Here is a 27,139-nt window from a genome sequence, read left to right as displayed (position 1 = left end):
GCCCTGCAAATAGCCAGCATTGCTCCCACATGGGGAAGCCCTCCAGGTGTGTAAATGAAACCAACAGGATTGGCTGGTGGGGCAGGTCTGAGTCAGCAGTTGCCTATAAAGAAAGGCAGAGGAGATTAAACTTGATGGTGTAAGAAATGAGAAATGATTGAAAGTTTTCTTTTTTCTTGGCTGCGCTGCGTGGCCGTGGCTTGCGGGATCTCAGTTCCCTGACCAGGGATTGAACCTGGACCATGGCAGTGAAAGTGCAGAATCCTAACCACTAGACTCCCACCAGGGAACTCCCAAATGATTGAAGTTTTTTGAGTAGGGGAGTAGCAGGGTTTGTGTAGGAAGGATTGGGGATGGGCTAGAGGGGACTCAAAGGTGGGTTGGCCACTTAGGAGGCTCTCATGGTGGTCCAGGAATGAAGTGGTGAAGGTCCATTGTTACGCGGGTCAGGTATTATTAAGTGGACATCAGGAGAGGAGTAAACGTGCAAAAATAATTTTTAAAATAGAGGAAATGCCTGTGTGAGGAAAAATAGGAAGGAAATGAGGAGAGGCTGGATGAGCCATTAGACCTCAGTGCAAGTAAGCCTGCATGAAGGAGAGAGGTAATGAAGAAAGTTTGGTGGAAGCATTTTAGGTGACAGTGCAAGTCTAAGGAAAGTTCTTCAAGGCCCTTGGGGAGTCCTCAAGCCCAAGCCATAGTCACTGGTCAGAGGAATCCCATGTTCCCCAGGAATGGGCCTGCCTTACTTTCCCTGCCCCACTCAGTCACTGGCTGGGAGCTGCTGTGGGAAGCAAGGTCTTGGAGAAAACTCTGGGATGGATTTCAGAGCTCCAGAGCTGGGGCCCTCGGTCAGTTATGCTTCCTGTGGTGGATGGTCTGAGAGGGGATGACGGCGATGGGGGATACGGGCAAGGTGACTGCTGCTGTCTTGAGGCCGTGGTTGCAAGTAACAAATGTGGACCTGGACTGGCTTAAACCATGAAGAGCTGTACTATCTCAGATCACAGGAGGCCCAGAGGTGGGTGGGTGTCAGGGTTGGTGGAGTCTGGGCTCTAAGATGAGGTCACGGATGATGGACTTTCCATCTCTCTGCTCTGCCGTCCGTGGGTTGGCATCCTTTTGGGCTGGTAGCAGCATGGCCGTAGCAGCCCCAGGAATCACGACCAGACACAACACCTACAGGAGGAAGAGTGACCCCTCTTGTGTGTCTTTCTGAGGAGCAAGCAAACCTTTCTCAGAGGGGTTTTGCAGACTTCCCAGTATGCTTCATTGGCCAGAAGTGGGTCACATGGCCATGCTTGACCCAATCACTGGCAAGGGGAACGGAACCATTGTGATTGGTTTATACCAGCGGATTTCAGCTCTGGCTTCACATTAGAACCACCTGGAGAGCCTTTAGAAACACGCATGCCTGGGTCCCACCCTCAGAGTTTCTGTATTAATTGGTCTGGAATCAGGAGTTGGGCAACAGTAGTTTTATAACCTCCTTAGGTGATGCTAATGTATAGCCAGGGTGGAGAACCCCTGTCATCTTGGAGTAGAATAGATGCTGGGGAGTCAGCCACAATGTCCATTCCCGTCACTTAGTAGTTTTGTGTGGCTTGGGCAAGTCAACCTCTCTGAACCTTAGTTTCCTCATCTGTAAAGTGAGGGCTGGCAAGAACTGCCTCCTGCAGTCACTGAGAAGACTGAATGAGCTCATGGATGCTCGTAACTGCACACGGTTAAGTCACTGACACCTGAGGGGTGTTTGCTCATGGCCTTCCTTCAATTTGAAAGGAAAATTCAGCTCCTCTGCTGCCAGGAGCAGCCAGGGTAAGATTGCTCCGGAGCACAGCTTCCTGCCATTAAAGTAGAAAACAAAAGAGAAGGGAAAACGACCGACTGGGGAGCCACGGGCAATTGCAGCGGGCTTTTTTCCTTCTTGGATGGCGTGGGATTTGAATGCGCTGCTATAAGTGGTTTATGTAAACGAGCTGGAGGGGCTCATCCCCATGCTGCCTTAATCCGGGAGAGACTGGGAAGGAGTCAGGTGTGTGGTTTTCAGCGTCTTCTCTGTGCAGTCCTGCAGTGGGGGGTTAGGGGCTGGTGGATGCTCTCCCGCTGCCACCAGGGAAGATGGTCAGATAAGGCTCTGGTTCCTCAGTGTTCCAGGACACACCTGGCTGCTTGGCTTCTTGGCTGTTTCTACCAAAGTGAACACTGGCTCGTGCTGCCACTAGAACTCAGGGAACAAAGAGGGCCACCCGGGGGGCTGTGAGGTCATGGGGCAGGCAGTTTGTTGCCTTCTGGTACCACTGGGTCTGCCTAGGACATTGTGGCTGGGAGGGTAGCCTCAGGCCTGGAGCCTGGAGAAGGGTCAGATGGGGCCAAGTAGAACCACTCACCATTAGCCCTGGCCTCTCTTCCTTCCGTATTCCAATTCCTCTCCTTTTCTTGCTTCCTTCATAAAATATAGTTTGAGCATACCCAGTGCCCACCATGTTTGGTGCTGGGGATCCAGAGCTAAAAAGACACCTATCTGCTCTCAGTTGCTCCCAGTATGGGAAGGGGACCCTTGGCATCACTGCAGGGCCCAGGCTGCACAAATGCACAGGTATGCCTTGGAGGTGGAAGGCCAAGTCTGCCCCGGGGCATCGGGATGACCTCAGAGGAAGGAGCCCTCCGAGCTGAGACGTGAAGGCAGGGTAGGAGTTTTATTTATTTATTTATTTTTTTGCGGTACGCGGGCCTCTCAGTGCTGTGGCTTCTCCTGTTGCGGAGCACAGGCTCCGGACGCGCAGGCTCAGCGGCCATGGCTCATGGGCCCAACCGCTCTGCGGCATGTGGGATCCTCCCAGACTGGGGCACGAACCCGTATCCTCTGCATCGGCAGGCGGACTCTCAACCACTGCGCCACCAGGAAAGCCCCAGGGTAGGAGTTTTTGAGTGACCAGTGTGGTGTGCGGCGTTCCAGGTAGAGGAACTATGTTCAGAGAGCCATGGACCTGTGTGATGCAGCTACGTTCTGGGACACGGATGGTTCAAGTGCACAGAGTGTGGGTGCTCGGGGCTGGGGGACGTCACAGCCTGAGGTGAGGCCAGGTGCATGGGCTGGGGTCGGTTCACAGAGGACCTTGAATGCTCCCCAAAGGAGGGTTGAACTTACCCACTGTGGGCTCTGAGCTGGGCAGTGACCCAGCCGATCAGTCAGGCAGAAAGGTCAGCCTGGCAGCCCTGAGGAGGGGAAAGGCTATGGAAAAAATTGTCCAGATCAGGATGATGCTGGTGGCCTGAACTGTGGGAATAGCCAGGGCATGGATTATAGAAGAACACCGTGACTTCCCAGATGGGGGAATTGAGGCTGACACCAGACTTGTGGCCTGGCTAGTAGAGCTCAAGTGGTAAACCAGGCCATGGAACCTTGGGGAGGTACCTGTGTTGGGTGGGGTCAGGAAGGGGACTGAGAAGCAGTAAGTTAGAGCATGCTGGCCCATCCTTGGTTTTCCACCAGACCCTGGTGGAAAGCAGGGGTGAAGGGTGAGGTGGGGGGAATTCTTGATTGCCTTTCCCCAAATGATTCCCCTCCCACATCCCTGCTTCAGGGAACTCCTGGTTTAGAGTTAAAGATACATAAGTCTAATGCATCCATTTTACAGATGTGAAAACTGTGGCCCATAGAGGAGATTGGTTTTTTCCAGATCACACAGCAACTATGGAGGTGGTGTAATGACTAGTAAAAAACAGACCTCCAAACAAAGGCTAATGCAGCCCACCTCCCTTAATTGGTGCTGAGAACACCTGTTTTCTGGGCAGAAGTGGGTTCAGCTAAGCAGGGTTGAGGCTGTGATGGGTGGGTGGGGCATTGATTTAGAGAGGGAAGGGGGCTTTCTGGGGAGAGATCCTTGCTCCTATTCGCCTAGTAGTGGGACCCAACCCAGGAGCAGCATTAACCCATCTCCTGGAGCCCTCACCCCCAGCAGGAGGAAGGAACCTGTGCAGACATTAAAAGAGGCTGCCCTCCCTGAGGCTCCCCAGACCCACGCAGGCTTCTGCAGGCCTTCCTAAGCCTTGGTCAAGCTTTAGCATGGGCCACAGGAGTCCTGGAGCCCAGGAGTCCTGGCTCTCAGGGAAGGCTTTGTTCTCTAAACTTTGGTGCTGGAGAGTCCACCCTGTGCATTGCTGGGGTCGCTGGTGGATTGTCTGACCTGGGGCTCCAGCAGCTGGGAGGAGGGAGGGTGGGTGTGGCATCTTGGAGGAGGAGCCTGAATATGCTACTGGAGAGAGAGGAAAGGAAGGTGGAGCAACGGATGAAGGTACAAATTGGGAGATGGGGCAGCGGCAGGAAACAGCTGCAGGGAGGAAAATGGGTTTTCTGTCATTGCATGCACCCTGCGGTGGCCACCCTTTTTGGGCAGTCCTTTAGGCAGGCAGACCACAGTCCCGACAGTCGCCTTCCATCAGCCACACTGAGCTCTGGTTCCAGAGGGAGCAGCAGCCAGCACTGAGCCAGCCGCGTGCTAGTGGTCTCCCCAGGCCTTTAGGGACAAGAGCCCCTGTTTGTGGGGCTGACCGATGATGTGATGTGAGAATGTCTGGGTTTGGAGTGAGGGTGTAGGGCTGGAGGTGTAGTGGCAGGAAATTGAGTCCCTTTGTGGGCTCAGTGGGCATGAGAGCCACAGGCCTCTCTTGACAGGCCTTGAATAGACCCAAGTACTCACAGGTGCCTCTGTGCCTGGGCATCGCGTCCTGCGCTCGGCTCTGCAGCCAGTGTGTTCCAGTCATGGCCCCTGAGTGGTGGGTGCAGAGCTGACATAGTTCAGTGGCTGGACCACAGCTCAGCCACTCACTTTGGCTCTGTGTGAACAGAAGCCCCTGTTTCAGAGCCAATTTGAGCCCCCTGTTCCCAAAAAGGACCTGCCACCCCCTTTCTCTTTTGAGAGCATTTTCAGGTTTGTGTCTCAGGCCTGTGAGGGCAGGTGCCCCTCTGCATTAATCCCCACTTCCCCTTTGCACATGGGCGTGGTGTAAAGATCTGGTCCCCAGAACTCAGAGCCCCTGTTCACCCCCCAGCATGGGAGTGGGCCCAGAGCTCGGCTGGGGTGAGGTCTGCAGGTGGTGCAGGGACCCAGTCAGGGCCGGACAGTGACTGTGGGTACAACACAGCTGAAGTCCTGAGCCAGCTAATATCGGGATCGGCAAGTTTTACATTTGCACCTGCGGCAACCCTGGGCCCCTCGGACTGATGCTGTTTATTTAATTGAAAGTGGCTTTTCTCAGGGCAGCACTGTGTAGTAGACAAAGCCCAGGACCCTGGACTCCTGAGTCTGAGATCTGGGTTCTGGACCCGCTCTGGCGCTATATAGCTTTTGCAATTCATTTCTATCTCCCTGAGCTTGTTTCTCTCATCCGTTGAAAGGGATGAACACCTGCCCTGTGGTATACCTAACAGGGGCTTCTGCAAATCCAATAAGATTTTTGTGAAAGTGTTCTGTAGCTTTTTTTTTTTTTTTTTTTTTTTTTTTGCGGTAGGCGGGCCTCTCACTGTTGTGGCCTCTCCCCCTGCAGAGCACAGGCTCCGGATGCGCAGGCCCAGCAGCCATGGCTCACGGGCCCAGCCGCTCTGCGGCATGTGGGATCTTCCCAGACCGGGGCACGAACCCGTGTCCCCTGCATCGGCAGGCGGACTCTCAACCACTGCGCCACCAGGGAAGCCCTGTTCTGTAGCTTTTAAAGCTGGGTTGTTATTCCAAGAGGCCACACAGCAGAGAGGCCAGCGCTTGTGCTCTAATATCTGGTAGATGTGTGTCCAAATCCCAGCTTAGCTGCGTGTGACCTGGATGCAGTATTCCACCTCCCGAGCCTCCATTTCCTCATCTAGGTGCTGAGTTCCCAGTGCTACCCTTTCTTTCTGTGGACCCAGAGCAGGTGTTTCAAGGTGCCGGCGGCAACTGTAATTTTCTTAATTGATCTGGCTACTTATTTGTTTCAGTTTCTACCTAATTTTTGCAGGAGGAGGAGGAGGTGCTGGGACTCCCACTGATGGGTAATGGGGAACCAGGTCAGAGGCCATGGTGAGGAGGGAGGGGCGGCCAGGCCCAGGGGGACTAAGGACTTCTGAGAGGCAGAAGCCCTCAGGCGGCTGGCAGAGCAGCTCTGGGCAGAGGCCTCTTCCTTGGACTGGGGTTCCGGGACTTCAGAGCCCACCTGCCCTCCGACAGCCCCTGGGACTCACAGCTCAGCCTCTCTGCTTTGCTGAGGCTTCCTGAGTACCAGCACCTCCCCTGCACCCTGATCTGGCCTGGGCCTTGTATGGTCACTGGTCCTCACCAAGGCTGTACCCGTGATCATTTGCTTGGCCAGTATCCACCTCCTGCCCTCCTGGGAGGGGCACCATGCAGTGCCTGAGTGCAGGCTCTGGAGGCCAACTGACCTGAGGTCAGATCCCAACTCTCCCCTTTTCATGTCCCAGTTCCTTATCCATAAGGTGGGGCAACTATAGTAGTGCCTTTGTATTGACTTCAGGTCTGTTAAGTGTCTCATCAGTATCACTCCCACGGCCATGGTACTTCCTGTGCATCCACCCTGTTGTGAGCACACCACACATGGGAACTCGGTTCATACCCCAGTAGCCCTATGAGGTCGGCACTATTATTGTCAACCCAATTTTCAACTGAGAAAACAGGCACCAAGTAGGTGTTAGATCTGGGATTTGAACCCAGGTCGTCTGACTCCACAGCCCGCTCTTCACCATCACCTGTGAAGCACCTGGTGTTGACACGTGTAAGTGGTGGCAGTGAATAGTATTCGGTGTAGTCAGATCCTAGGGGTCTGGCTGCCAGTGGCCTTTCTGGCAGTGCCCCAGAGCCTGGCCCCTGTGGGGTCCTGCACCATCACTCTCTCATGCCCACTAGTGCCTGATGCCTAAGCCCGAGTGCTGGAGGGAGAGGCCCTGGCAGTGGGCAGGAGGCAGGGTCAAGGCACAGGAATAGAGCTGGGGGCCAAGTCGGCTGGTCCTAGACTCTGCCATCCCTCAGTAGACCGGATCTGGGAGGGGAAGGAAGCAGGAGAGAGCCTGAGGAAGTGGACTCTCAGAGGCAGGAGGGTGGGCTGAAGGAGCCCAGGGGAGGGGGGCCTCCCCACCTTGGGGTGGCTCCAGCTGTCCGGGTGCTGAGACCAGAAAGGGCACCCGGAGACCTGGCTGAACCATGAGCCCTGGAGGTGTGTTGGAGTGTGTGTGGCAGGGGGAGGCGGTGGGGAGGGTGGTCTCTGACTGCGGAGGAGGGATTTAACCTCCTGCTATTAGCTGCCAGCTTCCCTCATAATCCAGCAGGCGCGGCAGGATCAGTCGAGTGTGTTTATGCGTCTCCAGCGGACGAGGCTCTTGTCTTGCTCTTGCGCATGTGTCCCGTCTCCTGCATCACCTTGGGTCTCCCCGTCTCTCTGCCTCACCTCCCCCTTCAATGTCTCATTGTCTGCCCTTCCCCACCTTCCTCAGCAAGGTTATAATTTAGGGAGCAAATCTTATGAGTTCAGAACCTGGTAATTTATCACTTGTGATCACTGGGATGGCTTCAAATTTGAAATTTATTCCACCCGAACAAAAATAGAGCGCTAACGGGGTGACAAAGGATGATGTTTATTCTGCTTACTTAGAAGAACCCACTCTTACCTCGCACTCTGATGACATTTGCGTGAAAGGCACGCATGCAATAACATGCAAAGCTTAGAACTGGGGCGAGGGGAGTAGTGCTAAGTAAATAGTACGTGACGGTGATGATGAAGGTCATTACCTATGGAGGCAGGTCCTCCCGTTCTTCTCCTTGGTGTAACATATATACTCGGTGTTGTGTTCACATTCTGTATCCTAGGTCACTCCTCTCTGAGGTTGGGGTGAAGATCTTAGCTCCTCCAGGTTCTCCTTGGATTCCTGAGTTCTCTGGGTCCCTGAACAACACATCAACAGCCATAGTTACTATTATTTGTTGAGCCAAGCACCAAGCCTCAGAAAAGCTCTGTAGCTTGCCCAGTCACATGGCAGTGGAGCTTGCCTGACTGACCTCCAGACCAGAGCTCCCAACCTCCACACAGGTGGGTGGCACATCACCTACCCTATCTGGCCGGGGACATAGATCTTATCACAGGCAAATGTTTGTTTCCAGCTGGGGTTTCCGTGGGTGTGGGCTCCATCGGGCACACCCTGTCCTGGGAATCGAAACCTTGTTCTTCCTCGTTGTGTCCTTTCTGCCTGGCATGGACGGTGACCCCTCTGTCTAGTCCAGGCTGGCCTGAGACCTGGGGCCCAAGCCCTGGGGAGGAGGAGGAGTCTCGGAGGATCTGAGAAAGGGCTGCTTGGCGCTGGGCCTGGGGCCTGGGAGGGGCGCCCAGCTCCAGGCTGTTTGCTCATATTCCCTTTCAGTCCCCAGCCCCCGCCTCTGCACCTGTTGTGTTCCCATCATCCTGGGCAGCTGGCAGCTGTCACTGCTGGGGCACCTGACCCAGCCCCCAAGGATGCCCCGCGAGCGCCCTGGCTCCGGTTTCCCTGCAGCCGCAGCTCCTGCTCTGCTCTCTGTCCCTGTGCGGCTTTGTCCTCACCTCCATGCGCGCTCTCACTCTCCCGGGCTCTAGGCAGCGGCCTCCACTCTCATCCTGGTTCTGGGCGTGGGACGAAGCTTGTGTGTGTGTGGGGGGTTCCCTGCTCCCCATTCTCCAGCACCAAGCCCAGTCTAATCAGGCAGGGACAATGGCCTTAAGCCCCATATGCCAGGTGACTCATCAGCTCAATCAAATTATCCCTTGTTCTTGATTTAAAAAAAAGAAGACACTACAGCAACCAGGGGGGCCTCCCAGCTCCTCCCAGCAGGGGTGCCTCCCCCCACCACCTCTCTTTCCACCAGGCCCCTCTGCTCGCCCTCATAAAGAGAAGTTATCCCCTCTCCTTGTCCAGTCTTCCGTGCCTTCCGATGCCCTGACCTGTAGGTCGCGTTAAACACCAGAAGACGTTAAACCTGCGTTCAGTCCTCCTACCCTGCACCCGCTGTGCGACCACGGGAAAATCCACAACTTACTAGGCCTCCTTTGCTGCACCCGAAGGCAGTGGCTGGACCCAACACTCTCGAGGCTCCTCCCCCGCAGAGAGCTTGGAGTCTGCGATTTGCATGGTTTCTGTTGTCCAGGGAACTTGTTCCAGGTTTTATTGTGTTTGTATGTTTGTTTATGTATTTATTTATGGTCACGTTGAGAGGCTTGTGGGATCTTAGTTCCCCGACTAGGGATGGAACCCGGGCCTCTGGCTGTGAAAACGTGGAGTCCTAACCACTGGACCTCCAGGGAATTCCCCCAGGTTTGATTCTGCAGTTGCTGGGTCTGTACTAGACTTTACGTTCTGAGAGGTGCTGGGCCTTGGGAGATGTCGATGAGAAAGGATGTGGTGAGGGGAGGGTTGAGGTGGGGAGCTCGCCGCGGAGACCATGATGGGACCCGGGAGGGAAGAAGGGCGGGCAGAGAGGGCTCAGGAGACAGGAGATGGCAGGGAGGGGAGGGGGGTCCTAAGGAGGGTAGGGTCTCAGGAGCTGCATGGGCCCAGAGAGCCAAGGGGGCGAGGGTTCCCTGGATGGGGCCAGAGGGCAGAAGCAGCGGGGGCTAGCCAGAGAGGGAGGGGTTCTCTCCGAAGCCTGGGCAGGGTTTCTGTCAGACCAGGTTGCTCCCCAAGGGCACACGCAGGCCTGCCTTGGGCCTCTGCACTTTGAGGGACTACAGCCGCCCAGGTCACAGACGGGTCTACTTTCTCCAAGGTTTCCAGGCTGGGTTCTCCTGTTAGCAGGTGGGAAGTCCAGTCTTGTGCGAGTCCACAGTCTCCCTTGCCTTCATTTAAGCTCCATTCCTGGGAGGTCACCCTCTGTCTACTGGAAAATTCCTAGGTTCTGCCTCCACCTAGAACCCTTCTGATTCCTCAAGGAGAAGGTCATTGTCCCCTTGTCTTCTCTTCCCCAAGCAAGAAGAGTCCCTGCCCTTTGACCTGTTCTGGATAAAGCGTGAATTTTGACGCCAGGCAGATCTGGGTTTGAACTCTGCCTTGAGTGTTACCCAGCTGAACTCCACTTCAAGTAGACTTCGAACTCCATGTCAGTGTAACCTCTCTGTCTCAGTTTTGTAGCCTGCAAGATGGGGATGATTATAATCCTGCGGGGATGTGGTGGGGGGTAGGTGTGATTATGTGTGTGAAATACTTAGCACAGTGCCTGGCACACAGTAACTGTTCAATAAATGGTGGCATTTGTAGTCAGTTCCATAGATTTGCTTGTAGATTTCCCTTTCATATCCCCCTTTAGCATCCTTTCTGGCTGCAGAACAAAGCACTGCAAACATTCAGCCAGAGCCAAAGGAACCTCATTCCTTGATCCCAGCATGGCTCCTGCTTGGCTTCTGAAGGGCAGAAGTTGGGTCTCGCTCACAAGTGGGTCCATAGTTGGCACTCAGTGAATGCGAGATGAATGAATGAGTGATATAGGTCAGTGGTTCTCTCGCCCCTTTTAGTAACAGAATGCTTTGGCCAAATGAAAATTTGTGATGTACCAATGAATAAAACAGAGAAGAGGTGCAGCGCTGGCTGCCACGTCACCTGTAAAGGCCTGGACACTGCCCTGGGAAACCCTCAGACACAGGACATTGCCACTTCCCACTTAACTTGCGGAAGTGGATTTGTAGGAAACAGGACCCAGGGAAATCTCCTAGAAAACCCCTCGGACAATGGTGCTGTGAAGGCTCAGGGGCCGCCCAGGCCGTGTCTCAGTTCTCTTCTCCATTCTCACTCATGTGATCAGAGTGAGGACCACCGCTCACCTGAAGGGCTCACCCTGCCCCCATCCATCCCTGCTGGGTTACTTCCCCCCACTCCTGTCTCCAGAGCATTACGCAGATTCAGTTCCATGGGTGAGGTATTTTCTGAGAGGCAGCGCTGTACAGGCATGACACGAGGCCCGAGGAGCCAGGCTGAGTCAGGGACAGGCCTGACCCCGTGACTGCCGCTGTTTTCTCGCCTGGTGCCTTCTGCCCCCTCCAGTGCCTTCGGCACGCTGGATGGCAGAGTGACCTTTCAGCAATGTAGGCCTGGTCTTGTTGCCCCCCTGATGAAACCTGTCAGGGGTTCCCTACTGCCCTCAGAAAAAAGGCCAGATTCTTCACCCTGCTCTTTGAGGCCCTCCTGGTTTGTCCCTTGCCCCCTTGGCTTGCGCCCAGAAAATTTCCCAGGCTTCTGCTGCTGTCCCTGCTCCAGACATACGAACCTTGCTTCTTGAATGGGCTGGGCTCCCTCCAGCCACAGGGCCTTTGCACATGTTATGTTCACTCCCCGGAGCACCCTCTCCCCTAACCTACCTCCACAACACAGAGACGTGCCTACTTACCCTTCACTATTGCTTTTCAGGAAAGCCTGCCTCGAGCCCCGCTTTCTTTCACAGCACTTTTCTAGAATTGTGATTGTATCTTCCTCACTATACTACTTGATAAATGTCTGTTTCCCTCTGGGCTGTAAATCCACGAGAGCCAGGGCCTGTCTACTGTCGATCACCATGGTGTCCCCAGTGCATAGCTTAGTGTCTGGCACACAGTAGGTGCTCAATAAATGTTGGTCATGTTGAATTGCTGAGATGCATCCAAAAAGCCAGGGCAAGCAGGTAAGGCCACAGCTAGGCTATGGCTGTCCCTCTGTAGGGTAGAGTAAGACAGGGGTTTGGGAGAGGCATAGCTCGGGCTCAGAGGAGAGACACGCTCCAAGAAGGGGGACTTAGTCTGCACCAGGGGCCCTAGCAGGGCTTCCCAGAAGAGGGGTTCCCAGTGCTGGGTGTAGGTGGGATGACCAGGCTGGCCAAGTGGGAGGGGTTGGTGAGGAAGGGCCTAGCTGGTGCATTTAAAAGCAGACAGGTTGAGGGGTGTTGACTCTGCTGCTGTAGGAACAGCCTCCAGAGCAGCCTCTTTGCCTCAGTTTCCTCACCTGTAAAATGGGCATAAGAATGCAATTGATCTCTTAGGGTTGTTGTGGGGATTGAACAAGTTAATATGTGTAACATGCTTAGAACTGTCTGGCACACAATAAGGCCTTGTTTTTGCCATTTCTGTGATTATTTACCCCAGAAAAAGCATTTGGGTTATTTCCCCTCGGTCAGGTTTTGACTTAGCCTCCCTGTCCCGGAGGAACTGGGTACGTGTGCCACTGACTGTGTATGTGTGTGTACATGTGGCCACACGTACCTGTAGGAAGGAACCACTCTGTGTGGAATCGGGTGTTGAAGCTTCTCCCAGAGAGGAGTCTCAGGCAGGCCTCTGGTCTGAGGGGGTGTGGCACTGTGGGCTTGGGGGCTCTCCCACCCCACGCCTGCCCAGCCCTCTGGCTGGTGACCCTAGGTCTATCCCGAATGCCCCTCCGCCCCTCTTCCCCTCCCCCAGACCCACTCAGGATGACAGCAGCAGCAGGGTCCTGAGCTGAGGGCGCGGGGCCCAACACACCCCTTCACAGCGTGCAGGTCTCTGCGTTCCATCTGGTACAGGACAGCCCCTGCCTTTCCCACGGCTCCTTCCCCAGCCCCACCCCGTTGCCCACTAGCCTTCCCTCCACAGATATCCCCATTTCACTCTTAGACCCTCCCACAACCTATTTTCTATGAAAGGAGTAAAACCTACCATATCACTCTCCTCTTTTCTCATTGGTTACTTCTATTGCACTTAGACACACTCTAAGCTTCCTACCATGGCCTACGAGATTCTTATTTTCTGGTTCTTGCCCATCTCTCCAAATTCATCTTGTCCCACCCAGATCTTTCCTTGGAAAACTAGATCCCTGGCCCTGGGGACAGGAGCTGGGGCTGAGCCAGGGCCTGGGAGGAGGGAGCTGTCCTGTTCTCCTGGGAGAGCCTCTGATGGGTGATGTCTGGGAGATTGTCTGCTTGTCTGCCTCTGACCTGCTGGGTAACCTGAGCATCTCAGAACCTCCACTTTCTTTTCTGTAAAATGGACATAACAGAAGCCCCTGCCACCTGGAATAAAAATCAGACAGTGCACGCAGTGTGTGCTGCACGCTGAGCGCTCAATACGTGGCGGCCGCTCTCTTGGTGATGCCTTGGGATCCCAACATGCTTGCCTAGGGCTAGAGGGGCCTGCCCTCCCACCGCCCACTGCCCTCTCTGCACCTCTCCCTCTCCGCCGAGTGTGAGGTGCCAGGTTCTGCACCTCAGGATTTCTCCAGAGGCTTTGAGTCTGTGGGAGTGAGCATGTGCTGTGGGTATACACTGTGAAGTGTGTATGTGTAGGTATGTGTGCTGGTGGGCAGTAGGTGGCTGTGTGCACAGTGGTGAATGCTTTCAAGTGCTCATCAGTCTGTGTTTGTGCATATACCTGTGATGTAGTATAGACGGGTAGTGCGGTCTGTGTATATTGGTGTGTGTTTTGTATGTCTGTGATTAAAGGAATGGTTTAGTGTGGAGGTGAAAGTGTAGATTCCAGTACCAGACTGCCTGGGTTTGCAGCCCAGCCCTGCCACCTTCTAGGTGGGTAACCTCTTTGTCTCAGTTTTCTCATCTCATTTCTCAGATAGTAATAATAATGGTACCTATTGATAGGAACCATATGCTGACCTCATCATTCAGCCTGTGAGGACCAAAGGGGTTAATACTCGTAAAGCACTTGCAGTAGAGCCTGGAAGACGATAGGAGTGATGTCAGCTCTTTGTCATTAAGCTGCACTAGCCAGATTGTAAGCCCCCTGAGGGCAGAGACAAGGTCTGTCTTGCTTACCATGGCATCCTGTCGTCTCCCCCAGTGTCTGCATGTAGTAGGTGCATAATGGCATGTGAATGACTGTAGCCTGGGTGAATGGTGAGGTTGTGTGCGTGTGCGTGTGTGTGTGTGATGAGGTGTGTGATAGGGAATGTGCATGTGTGCATCCGTGTGTGTGTGTCCGTGTGTGTGTCTGCCTGCTCTGGCTGGGGCATCTCCAGTGCTTTCTGGAGCTCGGCTATTTCAGGAAGCCTCCAGTCTCCTCCTCCTTATGTAAATAAACATGACAGATCCCATTGCCTGTACCAGCGCAGGGAGGTGGGGGAGGCTCCGGGAGTGGGTGGGAGCTGGGAGGCAGCCGTGAGCGGGGCCAGAGGGGCGTGTGTGCATGTGTGGCCGGCCTTGCGGGCGGCAGGCTGCGTGTGGGAGGGGCAGGCTCGGCCCTGCCATGCCGGCTGCTGCTGGCCACGGAGGAGGGGGGGGGCCAGGAGGAGGGGAGCTGGCCGCCAGGGCGTCTCGGTGACGAGGCCAGCCAGCCAAACGGAGGTGGCCGTGCTACCCGCTGCCCACGATGGGGGGACAGATCACGCGGAGCACCTTCCACGGTAAGACCCTAGCTGATGCCTGAGGGTCTGTCCGTCCACAGCCTGGGGACCACCTGGGGAGGCTGGGGCCGAAGGGCACTGGGGCTGAGGGCATGGCCATCCTGCCTGCCTCTTCACTCCTTGGTGGGCTCCGGGGCCGTGGGGGGGTGCCTTTGGGTGACAGGTACTGGGGTCGGGGGGAGGGCAAGGGGGGCTGGGACAAGCAGGAAGAGAGGTCCTTCCGTGGCAGACAGCAGGAGGTCAGACAGCTGAGTCTCCCCACAAAGTCTCCTTGTCCTCTTACCTCCCCAGGGTGCTGATCAGCAGCCAGGGGGGATGTGAGGTCCCAGTGTCCATACTCCCCTCTCCTAGAACTGAGGCAAACCACAGTTAGACAGCTGGGGGGACCTGTTTGTGGGTTCTGGGATGCGGGCCATGGAGGTCAGTGCTGTGCTCCATGATGGAGCCATGGAGAGATGTGTGGGTACATGCGTATATGCAAGAATGTGTGTGTGTGTCTGTGTTCATGAGTGTGCATTGGAGGTGTCTGTGGGTAGGTACCTGTGCTGGCTTGTGCCTAAGCACACAGGGGTGCAAACCACATTGCCTGATCTCAGTTCTCAAAGCGTGTGCTCTGCCGAGGAGGTCAATGAACTTCTGACTCCTGGGGTTCACATCTGTGCTCAGACAGACCGACAGGCAGGCAGATGAAGCGGTGAAAGGAAGGAGCACTGGGTGGCCCCTGCTTGCCCCTGCCCCTGTCCGCTCATCTGCCTGGCCCCAGTACTGTGGTCTTGGGAGTAACATGGCCGATGTGGCACCAGACCCAGAAGGGAAGGCCTTCCCAGGGACTTGTTTTGTCATCGCTGGGCCCCCGTTGTTGGGGTTCCTGTGCAAACTGGCTGGCTCCAGGACAGTGTGGGCTGACCCTGGGGGGTCCCTGCCACACTCCCCTGTGTGCCCTCCTCCCCTCCTCGGGCAGGGCATTAGGAGGTGGGGCAGTCTCCGTCTGCTGGGTTCAGTGGGAACCGGGAAAGGGCTGGGAAGGAAGAAGGGTGGTGGCAGGAGTGAATGGGAAGCTGTGGCCAGGACTGGTGACCAGGTGACTTCCCCTTTCCAGGCCCTGGACTTTGAAAGAGTAATTTCTAATTTAAAAAGAAAAAGAGAAGGAGACATGGGAAAAGCAAATCATTGTCTCTCTTAAAAGGCAATGAATTTCGTCCTGGGCCCAGAGGGCCAAGTGACAGATGGAAGGCCCTGGAAGACACATAATCCGGAGCTGGCCAGAGGCAGTGCCAGTGGCCTGGGCCTTGGCCTGAGACTCAGACTGGGCTGACCTGGGCCTGGTGGGGTGGGGGCACCTCTTTGGGCTCATTGGCTCCCGTGGAGCCTGTTGGCAGAGGGTCTGGAGCCGACTGTCATTTTCCACTGGAGTCAGACTTGGGCAGCCCAGTGGCCTGGGAAGGACAGAGAGGCCCTCAGAACAGGCTCAGGACTCAGCACACTATCCTCCAGCTGCCTTAGAATGCAGGATTCAGAGGGAATTGAGGACCCCAAGACTACCCGAAATGGCCTATGGCCGTCAAGAGGTCACGCTCTGGAGTAGATACACATGGGTGGTAACAAGGGCAAGTGTCTCCCTGAGCCTTGGTTTTCTCATCTGTCAGTGGGGCTAATGATAGTAGCATCCTCACAGGAGTATTGTGAGGACTACGGGAGACCATGTGAATAAGGACTTAACACAGGGGAAAGCCAAAGCGGAGAGGCTTTCTGAGGCCAGGGTCCTATTCCTTCCTCTCCCAACGGGGACAGGAGGACAGCCTGGGGTGCACTGAGAACTCCAGGAGTGGGACCATTGGGTGAGTGCTGATCCAATGCCCCATCTGCCTTGGCCTCCAACCGCTTACCTGGAACACCTTCCTCAGCCTGGGTCCCCTGTAAGCTGGCCCTGGCCCCGGCCTCAGCCTGCCATCAACACTAACAGGCGAGGGGGTGTTTGCCTGTGCCCACATGGCCCCTTAGCCAGGACCCTGCATGCGTGTCCCCACATGTCCTCACCCATGTCCGTACCTACGTGTCCCCACACCTGTCCACTGGCTGCCCTGGTGGCTTTGGTTTCACCCCCTTCTGGGAGGTGAGTTTGGGGAAGTGGGAGATGCAGGGGGTTCACTCCTTCTCAGGGGTGCTCTCAGCAGCCTGACTCCTGAGGACCTAGTTACATGGCTCCTGATAGTATTTTCGCGTGAGCCTTGGGGGTTTGATTTGGCTGGAGCTGAAGATTTGGGGTTGCTGGGTTACAGTGAGAGGTGAGGGGTTGTGTGGGCGTATCTAGTCGTGTGTTTGTGGGCGTGTCCTGGCTGTTTATGTTTCTGGTGACTGCAGATCGTGTGTATCTGTGTTTTAGGTCTTTTTCTGTGTATACCCACGTAATGTGTAACTATCTGTGCCATATTTAAGAGACTGAATATTCTGTGTCTGCGTTTCCATGTGTGAGCAGCCACACAGTTTCACATTTGTGAAACTCTGTTATTCTGTAGAGGTCAGTGTTTCTGCGTGAGTCGTGTGTGTGTGTGTGTGTGTGTGTGTGTGTGTATGTGTGTGTATGCATGCGCCTGCACGTGTGCGCTGGTGGTGGTGAGTCCGGCTCCTCTGAGACCAGCCTGGCAGGGGACCCTTGGGAGAGATTAATTCTCATTTGGAAAATGGTTTCAGCAGTTACATGCTTGATCTTTTTCATCAGGCAGATTTCCAGAGCTGCTCCCCGTCTTTAGGGCAGGATGGGGGTGGGGAGAGCACAGAGGGAGGCAGCCCCGATCCTGGGAAGCCCCCCTCCCCTCTCCTTCCCAACCCTCCCCTCCTCTTCCCCGCCCCCTCCTCCTTTACTTTCTTTAATGCTCCTCCCCCCGCCTCAGGGCAAGGGATGGGCCCGTTGCTGAGGGGCTGATACGCGGATGACACACACACATGCGCACAGACATACATGTCACCCCCAGGTCTCTGGACCAACAAATCCTAGATGCTGGGGTGTAGGGACCTGAGAGATTGGTTCCCGCTGTCCTTTTACAGAAGGGGATGCTGTGGCTCAGAAAGGGAAATGGCTGACTGAGGTTGCATAGTTAGCGGCTCAGAGGGAATCCAGACCTCATCCCTTCGGCAGCTAACTCCCTGCTTCCCCTCCTTGGGTTCCTAATTCTCACTCGGGCAGCAGGGGACAGGCCATCACATGGACTTAGGAGATCTGGGATTAGCACAGAAGGAGCCTCCTCTCTCCCGGCAGCAGCTCTGGAGTTTTAGGCCAAGGTGAGCTCCCCAGAGCTTGGCAGGTGTGTCTTGAACATATGTGACACACACACACACACACCCCACTTGTGCCTGTAGGCTCCAGGGTCGGTGGGGAGGGAGGAATCAGGTTGATCCATCTCTGTGTTCTCTTCACCCAGCCCAGTGTCTGGCACCCGGTGGCATCCAGCAGATGCTTGGTCACCGAGTAAGAGGGAAGAGTATAGGGTACGGGCCCCGGGCTGCTGGACCACGTCGCAGTTGGAGCTGCAGGTGGCCTGGTGGGGGCAGATGGGGTGGAAGATGTGAGCCCTGAGCTGGGTGACAGGCCAGGTAGGGCTGGAGAGGGAGTGGGACGTGTGTTCTTGGTGAGAGTTTGAATCCTGTTCTGCTCTTCCTGGCTGTGTGACTTGGGGTCAGTGCCTTTATTTGTCTGAGTCTCAGTGTCCACTTTCATAAATTGGGGGTGGGAAGGTTTACCTGGAAGGGCTGTAGGAAGAGTAAGTGAGCTAACTGGCATAAAGCGCAGCCCGCCTGGTACACAGCAAGCACTCTGTAAACGGATGTGAAGGCTTCCCTGAAGGTTCCTCCAGGCCCGTGTGTGCTCGTAAGTGTGTACACACAAGCGCCTGTCTGCCTTTAAGGACCAAGACTGCATCTTCTGTCTCCTCCAGCCCTGGCAGGCCCCCGGGACTGAGCGTTCCCTGGGTGCTGTGTCCACATTAGGCGCACACCCACTGTGTGTATATGCACACATGTGCACACGGGTGAGTGTGGATTTGCATCAGGGGAACTGAGGGTGATGGTCTGCGTGGTGTGTGGATTTATGTGACTGAGCCATGCTCCCCCTCATTCTCTCAGGCCTGGCCTGGGGGCTTTGGGTGGGGGGAGGGCGCTGGGAAGACAGGGACCAGGAGCTGAACTCAGAATGGTTATCATCTGGAATTCCCTTCTGGAATCTTGCAGGGGGTGGGGGGAGGGGAGGGGGAGGAGGAGGGCTGGTTCCCTCCCTGAAGTGAGGATATTGGGAGACACATCTCTATGCACATCTGGTTGCTGGAAACGTCAGAGACTGGGATGCCGTGGAGTGAATGAGAGCAGGAGGCTCCATGTGGAGATTAACTTGGCCGTGAGGGTGCCCATCCTGCCCACTCCCTGCGACTCTCCTTTGCCCACCTCGTCACTGTGGATTCATTCGGTCTTCCAGGGAGCAGCAGGACCTGCTGTACGCGTAGCCGAGCTCTCTGGGACAGATGACTGGGTGCTAACGTGGCCCCTAACCCTAAATGACAAAGGCATGTTCATGGGGGCTGCAGAGGTCATGGAGAAACTGACCAGGGTGGAGTGGAGCGTTCATGTAGGGCAGAGGGGACCGAGCATGCTGGCCAGCTAGCTGTGGCCCAGTGAGGATGGCTGCACAGCCAGACAGATCTGAGTTCAGAGCCCAGCTCCACCACTTACTAACAGTGTGACCCTGGGCAAGTTATTACCTCTCAGAGCCTCTGTGTCCTTATCTATAAGATGGAACTAAGTGATCTGTACTGCTGCACAACAAATTACTCCAAAAGTTAGTGGCTTAAAACAGCAAACAAACAAACATTTAATTATCTCACATTTTCTGTGGGTCAGGAGTCTTGACACGGTTTAGTTAGGTGCCTCCAGCTTAATGTCCCTTGTGAAGTTACGGTCAAGTTGTTGGCTGGGGCTGCAGGTTCACCTGAAGGCTTGCCTGGAGGCGGAGCCACATCCAGGCTTACTCACATGGTGACTGGTGGTCCCCGGTCCCTCCCACATGGGCCTCTCCACAGGGCTACCTTACATGGCTGGCTTCCCCAGAGGGAGCGACCCGAGAGAGGTAAGAGAAAGTAACCAAGAGAGAGGCCAAAGGTTTTTTTTTTTAAATTAATTAATTAATTTTATTTATTTATTTTTGTCTGTGTTGGGTCTTCATTGCTGTGCACGGGCTTTCTCTAGTTGCGGTGAGCTGGGGCTACTCTTTGTCGCGGTGTGCGAGCTTCTTATTGTCGTGGCTTCTCTTGTTATGAAGCACGGGCTCTAGGCGCACGGGCTTCAGTAGTTGTGGCACATGGGTTCAGTAGTTGTGGCTCGCGGGCTCTAGAGCTCAGGCTCAGTAGTTGTGGCACACGGGCTTAGTTGCTCTGCGGCATGTGGGATCTTCCTGGACCAAGGATCGAACCCATGTCCCCTGAATTGGCAGGAGGATTCTTAACCATTGTGCCACCAGGGAAGCCCAGGCCAAAGGTTTTTTATAACCCAGTCTTGGGAGTCCTGTCCCATTACTTCAGCTGTTAGAAGCTAGTTGCTAGGTCCACTCCACACCCAAGGGGAGAGGATTACAAATAGGATTACAGGGGACTGCCAGGAGGTGGAGGTGGGGATCACTGGGGCATCTTCGAGGCTGCTTCCCACAGATCCCTGACTTTCAGGGCTTGGGAGAATGAGACAAGTTTGTACAAGAAGGGAATCTGGTGCCTGATATAGGAAAAAAAACCCTCGCGATTTTTCTCCCTCTTCCTGCAGGCAAATGGGGAGTGCTGGAAGGTTCTGGAGCAGGCAGGGCTGTAGTCAGACATGGAGTGTGGGATCTTGGTTCTGGGCAGTGAAGGAAGCTGTCCCTTTGGTCCCCTCTTTCTCTAATTTCTCCACAGGACACCAGAAAGGACAAGGCACCAAGTAGGTGCTCTTTGGACACTTGCCAGTTATCAGTGGATTGAAGAACTGAACAGTAGCAGTTCAGTCAATGGCTTTTATTGAGCACCTGCTGTGTGCTCTGAGCTAGGCCCAGGGGAAACAGCAGTAAAAAAAAAAAAAAAAGACTATGGTCTCTGCCCTCAGGAGGCTCACAGCCCATCAGGGAGACAAGCAAATAACCCTGAAGCCTTTCCTAGCCAGAGAGCTGCACCACAGAGCACAGAAAATGGTCTGAGTGACTCGACCTCTACCAAGGATGGCACATGCCCAGAACCATTCTGGGTGTGAAGAAAACAAGTCAGTGCATTACATATAGTGGGTGCTTCAAGGCATTTGGGCTTAATTCTGTGGAGGATCCAGAGTTGAGAAAAGGCTGCTTGGGTGATGGATGCTCTCTTAGGGGCATATGGGATCCTTGGACCTGGTCTGGGGATCAGAGAGACTTCTGGGAGAAAGTGGGCTTTAAAATCAAGGTCTGAAGGAAGAGTGAGAGAAAGGCAGGTTTATAGGTGGGAAGGAGGAAGGAATGGTTCCCAGCAGAGAAAGGGGCTTAGGCCAGCCCTTGAGGCTAGAGGCAGGTGAGGGAGGCGGGCCCCTTGAGGGGAAACCCAGAGAAATTCACATCTGTGTAGTTTTACATTCATCTCTCTCACTCAGGGCCCTCCCCGACCTGCTCTCCCGCATCTCCCAAGCTTTTCTCCCAGAGGGAGCCCTGTTCAGTGACTGTGTGTAAACTAGCCCCAAGTCAGGACCACCCTGGCAATCCGGGATTAGGGTGTTTGGGATAAATTAAAATAGAAGTGTCTGGCCTCCCACTGGGCGTAAATGAACAGATCATTTCCTGTGGTGGTGGTTGTTGCTTTTATAAGAAATAATACCTTATGTTGGAATCAGGTGTTAAAGTCTGAAACATTCTTTCACACCTGTGAACTCACTGGGTTCTCACAGTAGCCTGGAGAGGTGGGCAGGGCAGCTATGATGACCCTGTTTTACAAAGAAAGAAATTAAGGTCCAGAGAGGTGAAGCACCTTGCCCAGAGTCACATAGCAAGTCTGTGGCATGGCCAGGTTTTGAAACCGCGGTCTCCTGCCTCCAGGGCTCGTGCTCTTTGCCCTGTCCTGTCCAGAACGTGAGGTAAGCCTCCCTCATTGGAGATGCAAATGATCATGTCAGCCCTGGTATTCAGGTCCACAGGCTCAGAACATAGTGGGATCCTGAGCATAGTGGGATCCAGCTGGGTCTTGAAAGATGGGTGGGATTTGGAGAGGTGTGGGTGGGACAGGGAGAGAAGATATGCGGGGCAGGGGAAATATCTTGAGCAAAGGTGTAGGAGAGCACAGATTGATGTCAATTGCAACAATAATAATATAATTATTAGCAACTATTATTAATAATTAATAGAGTTATTAATAACTATTATTATAGCAGCTACTTACTAGATTAGTTTTAAATACAGCATCTCTTTAATCCTTGCAAGAATACCAGGAAGGTCTGCCATGGTCCCTATTTTACAGATGAGGAAAATGGGGTCTCAGAGTTGGGTTTGGAGGCGGCGGGCCTGGGTTCACATCGGGGCTCTTTACTCTGGCTGGGTGGCCTTGGTGAGTAACCTCACTTCTGAGGACCTGTGTCATTGGGAGTGTAATGAAGACACTGCCTGTTAAGCCACATAGAGGTTGGTTGTTGTCAATTGTCATTGCTCCCTCCCTCTCTCTTTGGCAGCCCAGCTCAACGCAGCCTGGGCACCCGGGGCTCTGCCAGGCTGGTTCTGGGGCAGAGTGTGGGTGGGAGCAGTAGGAAGGTCACTCTGGAGGCTACATTGTATCTTGGCATCTCTGCCTGGGACCCTACCGAGAGGCAGGAATGTGGTCCGGAGCTGGCTGAGGGTCACTGGGAGGGCTGGCCAGGCTTGTGTCTGGCAGCTCATAAATGCCCAGGAGGAATGGGCTGCCGGGGTGGGGTGGGGGAGCTTCCAGTGTGTCAGCAGCAGCCTCGCCTGACGGGGTGCTCCCACTGTGGCTCCCGAAACGCCTGTAAACCTGTCACTAAGGGGAGCCTCCCTGGGAGCTCTGCTGGGAGCAGATGGCGAGATTGGGGCTCTACCCAGGACCGCTGGCCACTGGGAGAGCAGTTGTGCAGCTCACAGGCCCAGCATCTTCAGGCCCTTTGCTGTGGCTGCTCCCCTGGCTGGGACTGGCCAACACCTCCTCCACACAGGCTTTCCCCACTATGCCTGCCATCTTGGGCTCCTGGGGAAAATGAGCTGTAGTGTTAGCTGCTGAGTAGGGCAAAGGACCCTGGATGTGGCTTTGGAAGATCAGGGTTCAGGTCCCAGCTCTGCCACTTAATTGCTGTGTGACCTCAGGCAAGTTGGTTAACCAGTCTGAATTGCAACTCATTCATCCATAGAATGGGGATTTTAAGGGGTCATAGTGTATGTTAAAGTATAGGGAGGGAGCCCTGCCCCCAGCTGTCCCTCTGGCCCTTGGCGTCAGAGCTATGCTCAGGATTAATTCTCATTTTGCTTTCTCTCCTTCCTCACCCAGGATCATAATACCAGCTGCGATGGAGGAGGGAGGTAGCAGAAGCAGTGACAGCAGGGGTTGGGGAGGGGGTGATCACCCTTGTCAGGGCTGCCATGTTGGATACCTGTGAGGGTTGTATTTCTTATTGTAGCCCACAAGAATGGCGCCCCCTGGAGGCATGCAGGGCAGAGCCTACATGGCTGTACGTGGCGGCCCTGGCCCTTGTTCAAAGAGGAGTGATGAGGACTGGGCTAGGGCCACTGGTGGTGGGGAGGACAGGAGGGTGCGGGGCCCAGGGATGTTTATCTCAGAGGTGGGATTGGCAGGTTGGATGTGGGGTGCTCAGACTCCACTGGGGCCTGGGAACATGGTGGGGCTGGCGGGTTAGGGTCAGGAATTCAACGGGGGCCTGCTGAGCAGCAAGTGACCATGGTCCATGGGCAGGAGATGCCCAGCAAGACAGAAAGGGTTTTCACGTCGCTCCCACAGAGGTGGCTCAGTGGACAGAGACCACACTGTGGGCAGGAAGAGGCCGGCACAGGACTTAGCAGGCCCAGGAATCAGTGAAGGTGCTTTGCAGCTGCCAGAGTGCTCTCTTCAGACCCACAGGGGACAGGGAACAGCACCGCCACTTCACAGAAGTGGAAGGAACTTAAGGCTGAGAGTGGCAGGCCCGACCAGGCTTTGGGGTCTCCTGTCAGATGGTCCAATCCTAGGATCTGCCTGTGGTGGGATGCTGGGGGCTGTGGGTCAGAGATTCCAGCCCCCCTTTCCTCCCTTCTTCATAAAGACCTGGTTTGTTAGTCATTGTTGCTGCTTTTGAGGTATAATTTATGGACACTAACATTCACCCTTTTCAAGTGTATATTTTGGTGAGTTTTGACAAATGTATAATTTGTATAACCACTACCACGATTATGGTATAGAACATTTCTGTCGCCATAAAAACATCTCTGTGTTGCTTTCCTCTTCCCCAAACTCCGTTACCCACTGATCTTTCTATGTCTGCACTTCTGCCTTTTCCAGACTGTCATACAAATGGAATCAGACTGTATGTAGCCTTTTGCGTCTGGCTTCCTTCACTTAACATGCTTTTGAGGTTCCTTGTTGTTGTGTCATAGTTCTGTTCATTTTTATTGCAGAGTAGTATTGATTGTGTGGAGGTACCGTGTTTTATTTATCCATTCGTCAGTTGGAGGGCATTTGAGTTGTTTCCAGTTTTGGGTTATTATGAATAAAGTTGCTGTCCATTTGCATACAGGTCATTGTACAGATGTCTTCATTTCTCTTGGGTAAGTGCCCACGAGTGTGATTGCTGGGTCATATGGTAGGTGTTTAACTTATAAGAAACTGCCAAGCCATTTTCCACGTTGGCTGCACCATTCTGCATCCTATCAGTGATGGATGAGGGCCCTGTATGTAAACACGGTTTGCATTTCCTTGTCTGGCGGCATACACACATGTATTGTGGAGGCAACATAATAGAATGCCAGGTATCCCCCTGTGTGCTACATGAGATGATTTTAGGTGGGGCATGGATGAATATGTTTTTCATGTTTTATCAGTTATGACCATATTTAAAAGTGCATTTAAAAAATGTATCCAGGGCTTCCCTGGTGGCTCAGTGGTTGAGAGTCCGCCTGCCGATGCAGGGGACACGGGTTCGTGCCCTGGTCCGGGAAGATCCCACATGCTGTGGAGCGGCTGGGCCCGTGAGCCATGGCCGCTGAGCCTGTACATCTGGAGCCTGTGCTCCGCAACGGGAGAGGCCACAGCAGTGAGAGGCCCGTGTACCGCGAAAAAAAAAAAAAAAAAAGTATCCAAACCCATGCTTTCTTGGCTATTAATGCTGAATAGCTAAGACCCTGGCCCTGCAGTCAGATTGCCTGGGTTTGGCTCCGAAAGCCCCTTCCTGCTGGCTGTGTAACCTTGGGCAAGCCACTCAGTCTCTCTGAGGCTGATTCATCATCAGGTAAATGGGCTTATACTGTCCCTCCTACCTCATCAGTTTCCTGTGAGGGTGAAACCAGTAAGTATATGTATAGCTCTCAGTTCAGAGCCTGGCACGGGTTAGCACTTGATGAATGGCTGCCATTATTAGTAGATGTATGGCCCATATGTAGTAGATGTGTGTTCTGTGTGTACTGCCTTGTGCATCCATGTGTATATGAGTACATGTGTGTGCACACACTACATGTGTAAATGTGTGATTCCTGGTCTAATGGGTAAGGGCAGGAATAAGTCTCTTTCCCTCCTCTGTCTCCTAGGTTCTGGGTTACCCTCACGTGCTCACAGGTGTATGTGTGTACCCGTGAGCGTGCCTTTTTCTGAGGTCACTTGTCTGGGTGCACACTGTACCCCCAGGGATCAAGGTTCCCCCATTCCCATTCTCCATCTGTTCGGCTGTCAGCCAGGGAGGCTGGGCCTGTGCTGCCCTTGCCCACGCAGTACCCTCCCTGTGGGTGGGAGGCCCTGGGAAATGGTCCTTCCAGGGCCTGGGTCTCTGGTCCCTGGGTGTCTTCACCATATTTGCCCCAAACCAGTGTTTCCTGGATCTTAATCCAGGGCCCCAGGATGCCAACTGGGATAGGCATGAAGGAGAGGAAGTGTTTTGAAGGAAGTTGAGACCCTGCAGTTTGTCCATGGATTCTGAGCGGAGGCTGCAGCGGGGGCCCCATAGGAGAGGCTCTCATCAGCTGCTGGGCTCAGCAGGTTTAAAAACTGCTTTATTGAAAGATAGTTGACACACAGTAAACCACAGGTGTTTAAGGTGTATGACTGGATAGGTTTTGACATGTGCACATAACAATGAAGCCATCACCACAATCAAGATGGTGAACACATCTGTCACCTCTCACCCCAAGTATTCCCTCCTGCCCCCACCATCCCCAGGTGTCCACCAGTCTGCTTATTATCACTCTAGCTTAGTTTCTGTCTTATAGAATTGGTACCAGTGGGACAGGGTGGAAGGAGAGGAAGGGTTTTGAAAGGGGTGGAGGCCCTGCAGTTGCTCTGTGGACTGTGTCTGCATTTTTTTAAAAAAACTGGCTTCGCTCAGTGTGATGATTTTGTAATTCATCCGTGTTGCTGCTACTGTCAGTAGTTCATTCCTTTTTCACTGCTGAGTAGTATTCTGTTGTATAGACGTACCACATTTGTTATCCATTCACCCAGCAGGTATTTCTTCTTTTATGCTTTCATTTCTGCATATGTACACAGCCCTAAACAGTGTGTGGTATTTTCTGAAAGCAAGAGGCAAGCTCTTTCTGAGACTGGCCTGAGCCCAGTGGGTACCTCTTCTAGGTGGGGCACCTATATCCAGTGCCACACTTTGCTCTCACCTCAACTGTCCTCTTCTGTGGAATGATCTCCCCTGCTCTGTGCTATTCAGGGGTCACTCAGCTTCTTCGTGTGGCCTTTCCAGACTGTCTGGGTCTCCTCTGAGCAATTCCAGCCTTCACTGCTTGGTGGCTTTCAAAGCCCTTGAGCACCATTCTTGGTTCCTTAGTGAGAGCAAGGTGAGCCCTGCCTTGTGCTGCCCTCAACTCGTGGGCCTGGCATGCAGGAAGCAACTCCAGAGAGGCCAGGAGGCTGATGCTCAGGGTATCTGGCTGGCTCTGGACTGTGGATGCTGGTGTCTGGGGCCCTTTGGGAAGGAGGAAGCAAAGATGCAAAGTGATGCAAACCAGTGCAAATACTGGACCAAAGTCTGGCCTTCCCGCCTCCTGGGATTCTCCCCTCCTTCTCTCCTCTCTGCCTGTCTTCCGTCCCCTTCCTCGAAACCCCTCCCCTCTCTTTAGGGAGGGGAAGGCCTCTAGGGTAACCAGGCTTTCTGTATTATTAAATTCTTGCCTTGGAGGGGCCAAAATTTGAAACATCCCAGATGGCCTCAGTCACATTCTGTGGTTTTCTACTTCCCCACCCCATCTTCCCCATCCTCTGTGTCTCTTCTCAAGATGACCAGATGGGCAGGAGCTGCCCTTCCTGATGGATGAGACACAGATCTTGGGGAAGAAATGAACCCCCCACCCCGAGCCCCCAGCTGCCAAGGCTGTGCATTAATGCTACCAATGCTGCTGATACATGGCTTAGAGTCACGGAGTGGAGGCCACTTATTGTGCCAGAGAGGGGAATTGACTTCCCCAAGGTCACATGGCCAGGTAGTGACAGACACAAGCCACCTGGCACCACATCCCATGTTCTTTCCTCTCTCTGCCCTGTCTCCTGGATGCCAACCTCACATGTTTGTAAAGTGCCTTATGAACCAAGCCCTGTTTATGGAAGAAAG

General features: G+C 54.1%; 1 protein-coding gene across 2 annotated transcripts in view; it reads left to right on the top strand.

Annotated features, from left to right (window-relative positions):
* NEURL1 (neuralized E3 ubiquitin protein ligase 1) overlaps nt 1-27,139 on the top strand; it is a gene marked incomplete at its 5' end in the record, with an annotated part of 82,372 nt that overhangs the window by 33,105 nt on the left and 22,128 nt on the right. Inside the window, one exon of one of the 2 annotated variants that reach the window (XM_081228448.1) lies at nt 14,250-14,356. The exons of the other annotated variant lie outside the window; for it this stretch is intronic. Within the exon in view, the coding sequence (XP_081084574.1) occupies nt 14,323-14,356 (34 nt within the window). Of the gene's footprint in view, nt 1-14,249; nt 14,357-27,139 lie in introns of those variants that run through there. 2 annotated transcript variants of the gene reach the window in all.

Source organism: Mesoplodon bidens (assembly GCF_964165515.1).
Source record: "Mesoplodon bidens genome assembly, chromosome: 1".
NCBI classification, from domain to species: Eukaryota; Metazoa; Chordata; class Mammalia; order Artiodactyla; family Ziphiidae; genus Mesoplodon; species Mesoplodon bidens.
The sequence above is the reverse complement of the archived record's forward strand: the minus strand, read 5'-3'. Positions and strand labels throughout refer to the sequence as shown.